Source organism: Melozone crissalis, unplaced genomic scaffold (assembly GCF_028551555.1).
Source record: "Melozone crissalis strain CALT ecotype California unplaced genomic scaffold, PUWL_Pcris_2 ptg000018l_1, whole genome shotgun sequence".
NCBI classification, from domain to species: domain Eukaryota; kingdom Metazoa; phylum Chordata; class Aves; order Passeriformes; family Passerellidae; genus Melozone; species Melozone crissalis.
In genome coordinates, this window is record NW_026535796.1 from 6,522,689 (window position 1) to 6,537,959 (window position 15,271).

Sequence of the window (15,271 nt, forward strand, 5' to 3'; positions counted from 1 at the left end):
CTTGACAATTTCAAGCCTTCGTGTTTTGGCAGGCTGCTGCCCTGCTGTGGTCAGTGCAGTAATGAAGGCAACACTCCCATACCCCCTATTTCCAGCTCGGTTCTTTTCTTAAATTCTGTTTGAGTGTTTCTTTTATCATGGTTCTGGTATGTGAGGGTAACCAACGTCAAAATCTGCACCTAAATCAAGTGCAAATGCATTCTGTTCAGCCTGACCTTTCCCAGCAATGAACTTCTGAAGAATAAGTGCAGATAATTTTTGGCAGTGCTGGGCTTGTGGTGACTGCCTTCAAAAGCCTCCTGTTTGGAATAAGTTCATCAAGGTCTTGTAACAAGATGTGGCAAGGCCAGTCAGCGACTACACAGCACCACGGGTGAAATCGTGTCACATAAATGATGTCAGAAGAACCTCAGCCAATATTTTTGTTATAATTCAGACTTGAACTTTATCAATGATGACTAACCACAAGGCCATGCATTAAAGTCAGAGTTTTCCTTGGCATTAGTGGGAGTTAACACCTTCCAAATGTGTTTTGTTTTATTAACCCTTTCACAACAGCTCATCTCATGCTCCTATGCATAGAAAGGCTTTTGCCCATGAGCACAGCAACCCCACTCCTCATCCAGCAGAGCAGCAGGTTCAGCAGTGTGAGAGGCCAGAAAGAGCTGCTACTTTGTGCTTTGAAACACAGATCCAGACCCTACCCTGGGCTCTAGGAAGAACAGGAGATCATTGCTAGGTACATTTCAAACTCTCTAGATTCCTGAACTGCAAGTTTAATAGATTTATGGATGCAGCCTTGAACTGGAGTAAAGTGACAAATGTTAAAGCATTTCTTCTGCCAGGAAAAGTAAGAATCTCTCTTGGACTGTCAGCTAAACCCTATCCTACAGCAAGGTGGCAATGCTGTAAATTCACAACCAATCCAAGGCGTATGGATCAGGGCTATTACTTTTAAAAAGACTGACAAGGCCCCTATTCTATTGTTTCAAGCAGCACACCAGGGCCAGAAGCATCATTTTTCACCACTACTTTCAGCTACAACAATTAGAAAAGCAAATCACTGAAATACCTTCAGCTGTTTTGAACTCACAACCACCTAGATCACCATTACAGACCAAAAATCCCTACTGCCTTTCTAAAGATTTACTTCATGTCTGAAGAGTAGGATCCAAATGCCTCCATTTAACATCTCCTTAAAGTGCCACAGTCTTGAAAAGAGATGATAACAGCACACAGATTTGTCTGCACATTCTCTCCAACAGAAGCCTTAAAAAGCACATGCACATGTCTTAGTTAATAAACTTTGCACAGCAGCTGCTGGTGGTGCCAGGGTTGTTTATTTTGTTTGTAAGGTTCACCATGTTTACAGCGTGGCTTAGCAGGTGTAGGTTCTTTAGCATCAACCTCCTCAAAGTTATCCATATCTCCAGGTGGAGCTCTACCACCTTCTCTATCAGCTATGAGGAGCTGCATGTTAAAAAAACTTCTTTTTCTAACTCCACTTTTTAAAGCCATTCTACCATGAGTGAAAGATTAAAAAATAAAGAAAAAAAGTTATAAAATCTAAAGATATGCTCACTGAACAAGTTCAGTCTCAGCACACATGCTGTAATCTGTTGTCTTAACTCATTCTAAAGTCACATATTCAGTGATTTACCTCCAGAGAGCTTTACATAGTTAAGAAAACACGTGGTGTTTGCTACAGGCTGTAATTTCTTACATTTGACTTGAAAAATGCAATGCATCTCCCAAATGTGTTTCCACTGTAACTCCTTGTTTGAATCTTCCACACACTCCTCCTAAGCAGCCTTTCATCAACCAATAAATCCAGCAGGGAGGGGAAGCTCCCCACTCTCTCAAAACTGCATTACACAAGCTAATCTAAATTACATTTTAAAAAAAAACTTAAACTCCTCTGCAGTGCCTGGCAGGAGCTTGAATCCAAGGTTTAATGCCTTGCTGCTGTAAAGGTACCTGGAACTTGTTTCAGCCCTGTTTTCTCAGGAGACACTTCCAGATTTATGGCAGAGCACCTGACAGTGAGCACAGCCTGAAAACACAAGGATTGTTTACTGGACCACTGACTACACATTTCAAGCCAAAGCAAACATCAGCTTTTGTCATCTGGCATGGCTTAAGCTGAAATGTTTCTTGAAAGTAAAGTTTCTTTCCTTCCAAGCTTGAGGCAAATGCTGTTGCAGGTATGTGTTGCTCTTCCCCAGCCCGGTTCCATCACTCCCTTTTCCCCCCTATCCCCCAAAAAATGCAGCTTTTGGAAGAGATTCAGAAAGAGGCAGTGTGTTTACCCCCCGAAAATGGTTAGATCATCTTTAATTCTAGCACCTGAAGTTATACAAGGGTTTGCTTAATAATCAAGTTTCAAAGAACTGTTGGACACATTCAGTTAAGGTGACAACTGTGCAATACCACTCAGTATTTCAATATCAGGGACCATACTCTTGAATTGTTTAAACACAATCCACAGAACTCAAAATTAAACAACCATCCACAGTTTAACTAAACAATCAGTTAAAAGTCTTACAGTTTAATAATTCACATAATGGTCAGTCTTTAGTAAGGGATACTGAAATTCATTAAAACACAACACTAGATTTTACTCTATAGGTGTGCTGGGCAGGCACATAATTGGCCATTCTTGGGTATAACCGGGAGAGTAAGGAGAAATTTACCACAGTTTGGCAAATCCCACATTTTGTCAGTTAAAAGTGAACTGTGAGAATTAAATACTCATCTTTACATATACACAAGTTATGCTGTGAAAGCATATTTGCTTACAAACATATAAAAATACTTGTTAACTAGTTTGATAAGAAAATAATGTATAAAAGTATATAGCAAAAACATTTAATCATCTCTGACAATGGAAAGATCAAATTCATTTTTATATCACATGAAACAAAAACAGCTACAATTTTAGTTTTCCTTAATCCCTTACCCAGAAATACAAAGGAAGACACAATTTGTTTTCAAACATAATGTGAAATTTCTTAATAAGCTGAAATGCCTCAATCCAGAATGAGCTCAGGTATTTGGCCATATCCTAATAGTAGTAGTAATCATCCTGTAGCTGTTCTGGATTCAAAAAATAAATACAGTAGAATGTTTTGGCCACCGAAATAAAACTGCAGCATAAATGAGAGATGAAAATTTTTGCTCTCAATGAAATTCAGTGTAGGTTTCTTAAGGCTAGCTGAATACTCAAGTCTAATTTAACTGAGGGCAGAAACAAACAAACAAAAAAAAAAGCCAATCCACCCCTTTTTTAAAAAGTATTCTCTATACCCCAATATAGGTCTCTGTAATAGCTAATGAAATGTCAGAAGTAAAAATAAATTAATTCACAAGAGACAACTTATGCATGACTTCAACACCTCGTCCTACACGGTTTTGTTTCATCTCCTTTGCGAATAAAACTCCACAAGGTGCAAGCTCTGAAGGGACAGAAGGAAGGAACTGTGGTATTAGAGAAGCAGCCTTAGTGTTTTGGTTTGAAGTCTGCCCCAGGATGACCGAGTCTTCTTCAAGAACTATTCTGCCAGCTTCTTGGACTAAGGCTATTCTGGTGACCACTTTTAGGACATGCACATATAAGGCTAGACCAATACCAGAAGTGATGTAAAATGATGGAAAGGAAAAATATGATCTGGCAGTTGATAGCTTGGTTCTTGGGATTCTCAGAAAATAACACAATGGCAGCCTTTCTTGTCTTTTTCTTTCCGTGTTGGCTCTGGTGAAGGAGGGCACTCTTGTTCCTGAAATTTCCTGGAAACAGATATTTCAAATTAAATTCATAGAATAATTTTCAGGTAAATAAACACAACTACTGTATTCCACACTTTCTTTTTATACTTTCATAGGGAATGCCCTTCCTTTTTACATTCAAATTACTGCAAAAGTAAGTGACAGTTTTTGAGTTCACCTTCTGGGGTTGTTTTTTTAAGAAACCAAATTTTTTACAGAAGGCCAGTCTCAGATAAACTCAGTCCCAGTTTATCATATTTACTGACTGGGTGACCAATAAAACCCAAAGATTAAGACAACAAAATTATCATTCAAATATGTATTAAATTAATGTAAGAATTTTTTCTAATGCACCCGAGTGTTTTATAATGGAGATGATTGGCTAAAGCTCGAAGGTAACAGCAGGCAGAATCCTCCCAGCAATTTCCCACTGCATTTCAACACCTTTGCTGCAGCTATCCATTAATACATGGACATGAATTATCAGGTCTCAATTACCATACCTTATAACTCTGACAAGTTCATGAAAAGCTTGGTCTACATTCATTCTGATTTTTGCTGAGGCTTCCATGTACATTACTTTCAGTTGCCGTGCCAGCTGCTGGCCTTCCTCGAGTGTCACCTGCAACAGACAGCAGTCATTAAGCACTAGGGTTCTGCAAGCAGCTTTGTGCCAGTACACTCTGCATCTGCATGCTAAGGATCCAGCTCCCTCAAAAAATAATGGTTATTTGGGCACAGCACAGTTCTCACCTTGCCCATGTTATACAGCTGGGAAACAGACTTCTTTTAAAGGAAGTTTCTGCAATAGACAAAGACTGACTTTCCAAGAAATCCCCCTCACTCCGGGTGCCTCCAGTTCTGCATAAGACCAAGTTTTCCTCCCCAGGCAGATATTAGTCCCTTGCTCCTCCTCAAAGCAAGTGCTTCAGTCAGCATCTGCTGGATTACTAACAGAATTCTGAATATTATTACTAAATTCACTTTTGCATTGCCCCAGCTAAATCTAGAGAAACAAAAAAACAAAAATCAGACTACTCTTAAAACAACTGCTTTAACTTCTAAGTCTTTTTTTTAAAGTCATTAAAAAAAAGATCTATTAATGACATAGCAGAACAGCCAATTTTAAACATAGCTTAGATTATCAGAGTTATAAAAATCCATGAGGCCTTCAGGCAATTCAGAAATACTAAAGAAACCTTGGTTACATAACGACTCCTTGAGACAACAGTGGAAAAGGAGATGAACAGGAAACAATGAGCATCGTGAAAAGTTGGTACAAATTTAAAGTGATGAGGCAGAAGGCAGGAAGGCAGTGGACCATTCTAGGAAGGAGGAATAAGTCAGGCACAAGGCAAAACCAAAGGAGACCACAGTGTATTTTTGGATGAGGTGGAAAGCAGTGAGGTCAGAGAACAGAGGCCACCCTGAGTGGCGCAAGACTCCAAAGGGAAGGTCACCCCCAGGGCCAGGGAGGAAAGGGCAGCTCTCAGTGACAAAAGGAAGTACAACAGATCTTGCCAAGACAATGGCTCATGAAGAAATGTCAAAGATTACACTGCTGTCACAGAAAAACATTAAACCAGCACGTAGAGGACTGATACAAGAACAAAAAAAAGGAGGGTTTATTTTAAAATTAGTTCTGAAAAGGAACTCAGAGTATTCATTAGATTAAGCAGCTGCACAGAAATGGAAATAGATGGGAATAGAAAAGTAGTGGCAGCATGACCACACTGCATGGTCTAAAAGTACTTTTCAGCTTGCAAAATAGCTTCTTAACAGCTTCACAGTGGTTTAAGAGTCTCCATGCATGGCATCTCCACATGTTTGATTTCTCTGTCCTTAGCATCCCACTGGCACCATATCCACACATCTCCTGCTGAAATCAGGGCTGCTCCCACTAAACCCTTGTGAAGCTCTACAAAATGCTCCCAGCACCCTGTGCCATTAGCTGGAGTAATTCAGGATGCATCTGCTGATCTCAAACACTCACAGCAACTCTGCACTCATTTCAGTGTTATCACCACCAGCTGAAGCCAAAAAAGAAACCCTCAGGACCAACTCAGCCCCAAGATCAACCACTGGAGCTGCCTTTTTAGCTGCAGGGCACTCAGGGAGAACTGGAACTGCAGTCCTCTACTGCTGTTTGAAAACTGAAAAATAATGAGAACTCCTGCTCCCCCAGCAAGAACTGGGGAAGCTAGAATTCCACTTCAGCTCTCCACTCTGACCTCTGATGTTGAAATATTACAATTGCAAAGCTTATGAAGGCTGCACTTGGACAAATATTTGGCACAATATCTGGCACTTCAATGACTGTGGAATCTCCTGAAGTTTGCACCAGTGCTTCCAGAGCCTTCTGTACATCTCTACCTCAGACTAATAAGTTATATCTATAACAGTTCTAGCAAAACTAACTCTTTTTACTTTTCTTCATCCCTGCATAGTTTACTGCAGCCCCAGAAAGTGAGAGGCTGAAGTTCAACAAAAATAAATAATTGGCAAGGAATGTTTAATTCTGAGGAGAAGCTGAACTCAATCTTTAAACGCGTTTAAAGAATTTCTTCAGTATTGTACCTAAAGAACTTTACAGGTACAAGTCAAACTAACACTGTAATGAAGTTAAGCTACACTTCCACAATATCCTGCATCTAAAACACTATAAATACACTGAAGTTCTTGTTGTATTTACTAGAATATCTGTAACTGTTAAATTCCAAAATAATTTTTTTCCAGACTCACAAGTATATTGTCAAGTCACTGGTGGTAAATTCTGGTGACCTCAAAAGTCAGTTTAAAACAATATTTAGCTTGGAAACACTATGGAAACGTGTGCAGTGCCCAAGATGTTAATTAGAGGCCAGAACATACCAGCTCCATCTTCAAAGCTGAGGGAAATATAAGTACAAACATAGAAATACTTGTAAATAAAAACATGAATTTTTCTATTTTTGTTGTCCCTTCTTGAGTACGACAACCCTGTAACACAACAAGTTTTCCAGGAAGTGTGATGGGACAGCTTATTTAACATCACCACCAAAATAAAAACTAAATCCTTTTTCTTCAAAGAAGACTGGATGTCATTTTGACAGAACTAAAGAGAACCACAGATTTGATGGCAGTGATTGTGTGTACATCTGTGTGTGTTGTTTCTGCAGTTTTACTGAGCTTAAGGCTGAATGCAAATGAGAACCACCCATAACGCTCATCCTTTTGCTATAGGATATTTCACTGTTTGTTTCTGGATATCACTCATTCTCCCTGTTCTGACAGTTAGTAAAAGTTTCTCAAATGAAAACTCATTACAGAAGATGTGAGCCAGTCAAACATGGAAAAGTTTATTCCCCACCTCCCTAAGCTAACATTCTTCTTCTGAAACAGTTTCCATTTGAGTATCTGCACAATAATCCTGTGAACATAGGTCCTCCTCTCTTCACTGTTCTGTCTGGTATCTGTCAGAAATACATTAATTTCTGAAGTTTCCATGCTTTCCTCCACCTAAAGCAACTCTACAAGGCTGCCGAACCTAACACTGCACCTGTATTCTGCCTGGACACTTACACAAGACTAAGGGACACACCACACAGGTAACAATTAAACGCTTCCTCAAGTTTGAGAGGAATCCATTTCTACAATTCTATGGTCACCCTACAGAGCTCCCAGCACAAAAACACTGTCCATTTCTGCCAAGACTTCCATCATTCCTGAGGAGTGCATCTGTCATCCCAATTGTCCTACAGGGATAATTCACTGTCCCCTAACTCCAGTTTGTCCACACTCTCCAGTCCAAGGTACAGTCTGTCTGTGGGCACAGAGCTGTCCCTGGACACAGTCCCAACATCTACCACTGCAAGAAGTTATTGTCACACTTTCATACAAGAAAGAGAAGGTTAAGAGTTAAGTCAGATGGATCTCTCTTTCTTCTTGCTTAAAAGATAACAGAGGTGATCTCAGCTCTAGGTCATTGTGTTAGTTCAGTCATGATGCAAAAGCAAGAACTAGCATTTAATGAAACCCAAGCACTTTCCTGTTGCAACTTGGATTTTCCTTGAAATCCTGCCATCTGGGGAATGATCAGACTTGACCCAGTTTAAGCTAGCAGTGATCTACAGAAAGTCAGACATATCCTGCACTGACAAGTCTACTCCTCCACCACTAGTGGTTATTATTAAAACATCTGGTGCTCTACTGAATTATCTTACAGTAGAAACATCCAGTGTTGAGTTCTAAGGAATTAACCCATTTAACAGAAAGACTGCTACACAGCATTTACTTTAGGAAAGAGCAGTGAAGAGATGGTGCTTCAATTCTGGTTTCAGAGTCAGCAATTTGCGACTGGGGAATTTGGAAACACTGGCAGCCTCGCTGCTTATCATACATTCTAAAGATTAATGCTTCCTTGTCCTCTAAAGACTCACTTTTCTTTGTCAATGTAACACATGGAGATTGAGAGATGAAAATCACAAGAAAGCTGCTTAACTCTATTTCTCTACACAATTATTACCATGACAAATTGCTATTTCAAACTTGCTCTTTCACGTCCCTCCCAAAACCACTTGTGAGCTGGTCTCTGGTTTATAAAGCCCCACTAATTTACACCACACCTTTAGTGAGCCCCAACAATTCATCAAGATCATACCATTGTTTGTGCACTTCTGCTGTACAACCCAGTTCATGTATTTCCTGAGAAACAGTTGCCACCACACGAGCATGATTAGCTATGCATCATTAGCCTGCAGATTTATGGTGTCACAACGACAGTACTCTGTACTCTGCTCAACCTCAACACATATTTACTTGGATAAAGGTGTGGCCAGACCCTTGAGACAACCAGAACTCTTCCACATGTTTAACTCCTTTGGGTTCTGGGAAGATTTGTTGTTGAGTATTATCTGCTGATCCAAACACACACTAAATTACTTTAACTGCGTTTAAGTCTTTCAGAGATTGCATGTGTTTCACTGGTCTGCCTCCTGCCTTTAGGAAAAAGCAGGCAGATACCCAGTACAAGCAGTTTTGCTCTAAAAACTGATACCCAGCTTCCTGACTTTCTAAAAATGTTACCTTAATGAAAATTGTACAGTTGGGATTAAACAAGAGAGAAAGACCCACATAAGTAAAAGATAAGCGTGGCCTAGCAGGTTTTTGGTGGGGCCTGACACATCAGCAGGCAAAGTGTAAAAATGCAGAGGACTTGCCCTTATCACACTTCTGCCCACAAGTTACAGCCTGGGGCTGCCCCACACTCCCCACTGAGCAGCACTCCCAGCCAAGGTGAGGGAGCACTCTCTCCTTTGACCCCACTGCTCCCAGCACAGCTCCCTGCCAGGAAACCTGCAGCCACAGCAGGATGACCTTGCTTGTCAGGCTGAAGTTTTTCCTCACTTTTGGACTGGTTGGTTTAGCTGGTGGCAGGACTAGCTGACAAGTTTTCAGGCAGATGAGCAGGCTGGTGCCCCTCAGAGTGCAACACCCAGCTGATAACATCTCCCTGCTGGCTGCTGCCCAAGGGCGAGGTCTCACTGCTCCCCCAGCCCAGCTCCTCCCTGCTCTGCCCCAAGCCACAGTCCCACCCCTTCCCATGCTACCAGCACTGGCACTCAAATCTTGCTGCAAGCTCATTTAGCTCACACAGCTCCCAGGAAGCCATTCCTGCTCCTCCCCATCCAGAGAGATGATTCAACTCTAAAAGTGCTTCAAGTGAAATCTGGGAAAGAATGGGAATGTGAAGTCAAGTGGGAGGGGAGCCTCTCCCTTGTGGGGTCCAATTATGTCAGCTCAGCATCCCACAACCATTCCTTCACACTGACTGAAGCCCAAGTGAAACACACCATGTGATGGGGAAGGGGCAGGGAAGAGTTAAGAACATGTAGTAGCTGTTTAAGCAAACCCAGAAAAGTTTTCTCAGCTATATCTGCCTAAGCCCCAGCTTGTGATGGCAGTGACAAGTCCACCAATTGGTATATAGATGGTGAGTGAGAGCAACAAAAAATAATGCCCATCAGCATCTAATCAATTAAGGTAATTAATATAGCCATAAAAAGCAAAAGGAAATTTTGGAGCCATATATTGATATAAGCAGCAAAATTGCAAAGTTAGGCAATTCAGAAAAAGCTGCTTTGAGCTTGAATGTGTTCCAGCCCATCTCCACCTGAAAAAGCAGCTTGGAACAGGGCAGAGGGAGCAGCAGAACAGGAGACAGGCACCTCTCTGCCTTTAAGGGAGAAACAGAGGCAGTGCAATTACACGAGGAGGGTGGAGGAGAGAGCAAAGTTCACAGCTGTTGCTAGAAATGGATGTCCAGGGTTACCAACTACAATTGCAGGGATCCTGAGAGCTGGGGCTGAGAGCCACGATGGTATTTCCCTCCCAAAGCATCTGGGGGTTTGTCCTTCAGCAGTTACAATTAGCAGAATAGTTGAGTTTCACCTCCATAATTTCAATGCCAACATTTGTGCAGGAGATGAAGTACAGATGTTCCAGGACCTGCAAGGTTAAATCTAGGGATTTTGATGGGGGCATGATGGTAAGTGAAGAATGACAGGGAATGAAATGTCCCTGTCTCAGGGACAGACTGTTCTGCGAATGTGTGAGCACTCAAAGTTACTTCAGAGGAATTTGTGAGCTACTTCTGTGAAAACTTCTTTCAATGCAGCATCTTTCAGCATAGCTTTTAATTTAGTCATGATCTTTCTACACAGCTTCTGGGATGAAGAGGCTGTGACAGCCAAGGGACCATATTCAACAGGAACTTTTTTTGTACTGTAATTGCAATACAGCATTGCACAAACTAACTCACTGAGCTCTTTAAGCCATGGGGTTTTTTCCTTGTGAAACTCTTAGAACAATTACAGCAATTTTTACTTTATTCTCAGAAAATCATGCGTTGCCACCAAGCTTTCAATGCCCTCTTACTGTCTCAAGAGAAAATATTAAGCTTCTCAAATTAGTTGCTGAAGAAAATACAAGTTTGACATCTGTTCCTTTCCTGCTGCTACAGTAAGGTTATTTTCATTTCAGCCCAAATTAGTTTGATTCATTAAAAATCAACAGCAACAAGGAAAAATATATTTGAAAGTCCTTTAAATAATTCTAAACTAAGTATTTTAAGTAGTCTTGTGACTAGAGGTGAGGTTGAAAACTATTGGTTTCAAAACTTTAAGGTACATAAATTTAACAGAAATTGTGTTGCTGTACTTCCAACTTTTAAAGCTTTAAGTCACTTCTGCAGAAGAGAGTAGACAAAGAGAAAACAGTGACTAACCACTAATTTATACATAACAGCAGTGAAAGGTAAAAGCAAGAGCACTGAAGGCTAAGGATGGCTGGAGTTAGTGCTGGAATGCACTCTGCTGGCACAGTGCAGTGTGAGTAACAGAACTGAGGAATTAGACACGTTCATGCCTGAGTAATCAAGTCATGACAGCAAGCTCTCAGCTCTGTGAATAGACTTGGTCTCCACATAACCCCACTGAGTCAGACAGAAGATGTGCTGGGTATGGAATGCCATCATGCTCCTAAGGTTCTTCAAGTACAGAAACTGAGTGGAGTGTCTTGCATTGAAATTAGTTTGCATGATAGGACTCTTTTGATTTGTTTGTTCCCATTCTGGAAGGAAGTTTAATTTTGGGGGAAAACTGAATTTTCTGGAAGAAAGGGAGCAGTAACTAAGAGCAAATGAATTACCTGTCTTTGGTGGTCCAGATCTGCTTTATTACCAACGAGAATCATTGGAAACTCATCGCGATCTTTCACTCTAAGAATCTGTCGCTGAAACTTATAGATTTCTTCAAAGCTGTGAAAGAACACAAGCAGAGCATCAGTGCACTAATTCACAGATTCTCAGGTTCTGAAAAAGTTCAGAAATTATGAGTCACATACTGGGACTTGCCCTGCCATGACACACAAGCACAGACAGCTGCAGGCACTCCAGAGTCACAGCATGACCAGTTAGAGAACCATCCAACACTCAAACCAAAAAAATCCCCAAGTGAGCAGTGTCCTCTGCACTGGGCTGAGGTGGGGCTGCAGGGTGAGCAAAACACTGACTGTGTCTCAATCCACAGGGACCCAGGGCCAGCGTGCTGCAGAGAGTCAAGCAACCACAGTCCATTCTACAAATACTGACCCTGGAGTTCTGCTCCATCTAGAATATTCAAACCACAGCATAGAGACCCTGGTGATCAATATCAGCTGGCAACCTCCAGAGCTACTTATAAGAATTTTGGGGAAGCTATCAAAGCTGGAAAGCCTTGTTTTGTCAAGGACAGAAAAATGGCAGGGCTAAATGAGCAGAAAGCTTTCCAGTTACCAACTAAGTTAAACCAGGTACTGATGCTTTTCAAGCATAAGGAATATTCCAGCAGTGTTTAAAGAAAGGTGAGCAGAGCAGAAAACTTCTTCCAGGATGGTATACTAAACAAGCTAATTCTGGCCTAAGCAAGGACTTTTAGAGAATGAATAAATAAATGACTGTAAACACTGTTAAAGCCACATCACTACATAAGGACCTTCAGCACAGACATTTGCAGATAATCACAAACCCTTTGTGGCCTTCCAGACATAGAGCCTGAAGGTATTTACACCTAATTTGCCAGCTAAAGTTTAAAAGCAAGATGATCACCAGTAAAAAAGTCACATTGAAAAGAACCAGGTGCCAGAAGGGATTTATGTCACTAAGCATAGCTCTCCATCAGCTTCTAAGAAGATGTTTCATCTGCATTCTGCAGCTATTCAGTCAATGCATGGGGAAAGCAGAGGGAGCTCTGCCTGCAAAAGAGTGCAGGCACATACCCTAAACCCACTCAGAAACCCAGAGCCAGCTACTTGATGCTGCACATGGCAAATGGATATTCCTAAGAACTGACTGAATACCAGACACTCCCAGGAAAAAGGTATTCTGGACTGTAATAAAGTTCTTGAACAGAGCTGTCCTTTTTTTTTTTTTTATGCTTTCAAGTCATCTATTGAAACAAATAAGACACTTTCACAAAATCATTGGTTCAAAATTGTTCTTCAGTGCTGAAAGACCATCACACCTTGCACCTAAGAGTGAACACATACTTAATGTTTTGTTTGAGATTATTTCAGTTAAGGATCATGTGCAATTTAAGAATAATTAAAACTTGTTTGTTTTAATTACTTGACCTCAGGCTTACCTTCCTCTATCTGTGACTGAGAAAACAAGCAGAAAACCTTCCCCTGTCCTCATGTACTGCTCACGCATGGCTCCGAATTCTTCTTGTCCTGCTGTATCCAGAACTGAACACAAGCAAAAATATGGATTATTACATTTCATGTTCTGACAGACTGAAAAAAAAAATTATCCCTGATAAGATATTGTGAGAGTCTGTCCTGTGCATCATAGCCAAGCAGAAACCACTTTTGGCAGATACTACTAGATATTTTTCCAATATTCCCAACAAGTTTTTGCACTGACTGAACAATTCAAGACCTACCAAACAAACTGAACAACAAAAGACCTCAGGACTTCTGCTAATTCCTGACCATCTGAAACAGATGGAAAATGCTCAGAGATACGTGAGGATGAGGGTTGTTGGTTTATTCATAAAGAAACCACCAACATGCAAGAACTGAAATTTTTAAAGCAAAGCATTTCTACTGCACTTGGGAGAGGCAGCACAGAGGTGTGTTTTCCATGTCACCCAGGTAACTCCTGGGAATAGAACCAATTCCCAATCCTAGTTTTGTGGGCACTGTGGGTGGGCTACTTACTGTCCAAGCGCGCGGCTCTGTCGTCGATCACGCATTGCTTGGTGTAGGAGTCCTCAATGGTTGGGTCATAATCCGTAACAAAGTAGGACTGCAGAGAAGAAAACAGGTTTGTGGCTTAGACAAGCACAGGACACTCACTGAGGGAGATGCTAAAACTGGACACTTGGCAGCATGAGGAAAGTGAGTGTGTTTATCCATGTACAGCCATTTGGTTCTTCATCCAAAGATATCCAGGAATGGCTTTCCTATTCCTAGTAAATGCTCATAAATTGTAGGGATTACTAGCAGGGTCACTGAGTTACTGGATTCCTACAGCCTCTCCAACATTTTCTAGACATTACTGGTAACTCCTACGATTTCTCAGAAATCCTTAGAAATTTTCACTTTCTTTGGACTTCTAAGGTCTCTTGTAATGTCCCTGAACTTCTGGTAGGGTTTAGAAGTTCTTTGACATTCTCAAGTTTACAGGACTTCCTCTCCCCATCCCAGAGCCAGAGACTTCTAGGAAGTGCCAGGACTTTCTCAGCTGTTTCTACAATTCTCCAGCAGTTCTAGAACAATGTCTAGCAACAGTTCCTCACAGCACAAGTAGCACTTTGTTAGCTGAAAGAAGTTTGGTGGAACATCCTTATTATCAGGATTTTTCTCCTGGTTTTAATGACTTTAAGCACTCACAGCCCCCAGACAGACAACCCCTGAAAGCAGAATTAGCCATGAAATGCCTGTGCCACCCATGGCCTAAGCACAAGGCCCCACCAGATACTGCCAGGCTGTGGCTCATCACCCACACTGTAGAGCAAAGCACATTCTGGTACAGTTCTCTAGAGACTGGGTGATCTGGTACTGAATACTGGGTTAACAACACTATCAGAAGGCAAGTTTAGAATTCAAAGGATGAAGTTTTAGCTTGCATGCAGTCATAGTAAAGTTAACTTCACCTAAAACTGATGGAATCACATTAGCATAACAAATCTAAACCCTGATCAAATTCCTTCCCATCTATGTCCCCAGCAGGCACTCAGTGCACAATTTGTGCAGAACTGCAGGTGTACCATGTGTACATTATTGAGTTCTGTAAACCAGGAAGGAATTAGGAACATTTTGAAACTACATATTGGCTCCTAGGATGAAAAAAAAAAAAAAGAAAGGAACTTTGCTGAAGCACCTTTCCAACCACACAAACTTAAAGACTCTGCTCTTCTCAACTTAGTGAAATCAAGTTAACAGATGTCACAGTTGGGAAAAGAAAAAAAAAGAGGAGGAAAAAAAAAGAACTGAAATCACAAAATCACAGCACTAGCCCAACTAACCTTCACCAGACACACCACTGTCAGTGCAGAACACAGTTAACCCTGTTCCTTGCAGATCATTTATGTGGCTGTATTTGCCCTTGTCCAGCCCAGGTGAGGAGCTGCTCACAAGGACAGCCTACAGGACACTGTCCTGGCTGCACCCAGCACTGGGACATGGCCAGGCCCCTGGTTCAGCAGCATTCAGGACAGGGGTTCTCCAGCAGAGCTCATGTGCTTCTCCTTGCTGGGAGAAGCACATGCCCAGCTGTGGGTGCTGTGTATAACCTGTGCTCATATACCACAGCCATCATGCAGCTGGCTGCAGGAGGTGTTTGTAAAGGTTGCTGTTGATCTGTTCCTTTAGAGCCGGCAGCACACTAAAAATCTGCTGCCCCCAGAGCGGAGACCCTGAGCAGCTCCTTTGCATTTCAAGCAGACAGCAGTGTCCTCTCAGGATACACCTACACAGCAGCCACAGC

At 41.5% G+C, this 15,271-nt stretch overlaps 1 protein-coding gene across 1 annotated transcript in view; it reads right to left on the reverse strand.

Annotated features, from left to right (window-relative positions):
* Positions 1-1,027: 1,027 nt before the first annotated feature.
* Positions 1,028-15,271, reverse strand: part of RRAS2 (RAS related 2) — a 43,067-nt gene continuing 28,823 nt past the window's right edge. The window contains exons 2-6 of the mRNA XM_054275432.1: positions 13,501-13,588; positions 12,924-13,026; positions 11,452-11,560; positions 4,269-4,387; positions 1,028-3,786 (exon numbers count right to left, since the gene is read on the reverse strand). Coding sequence (XP_054131407.1) covers positions 3,699-3,786; positions 4,269-4,387; positions 11,452-11,560; positions 12,924-13,026; positions 13,501-13,588 — 507 coding nt within the window. The 3' untranslated portion in view covers positions 1,028-3,698. The remainder of the gene's footprint in view (positions 3,787-4,268; positions 4,388-11,451; positions 11,561-12,923; positions 13,027-13,500; positions 13,589-15,271) is intronic.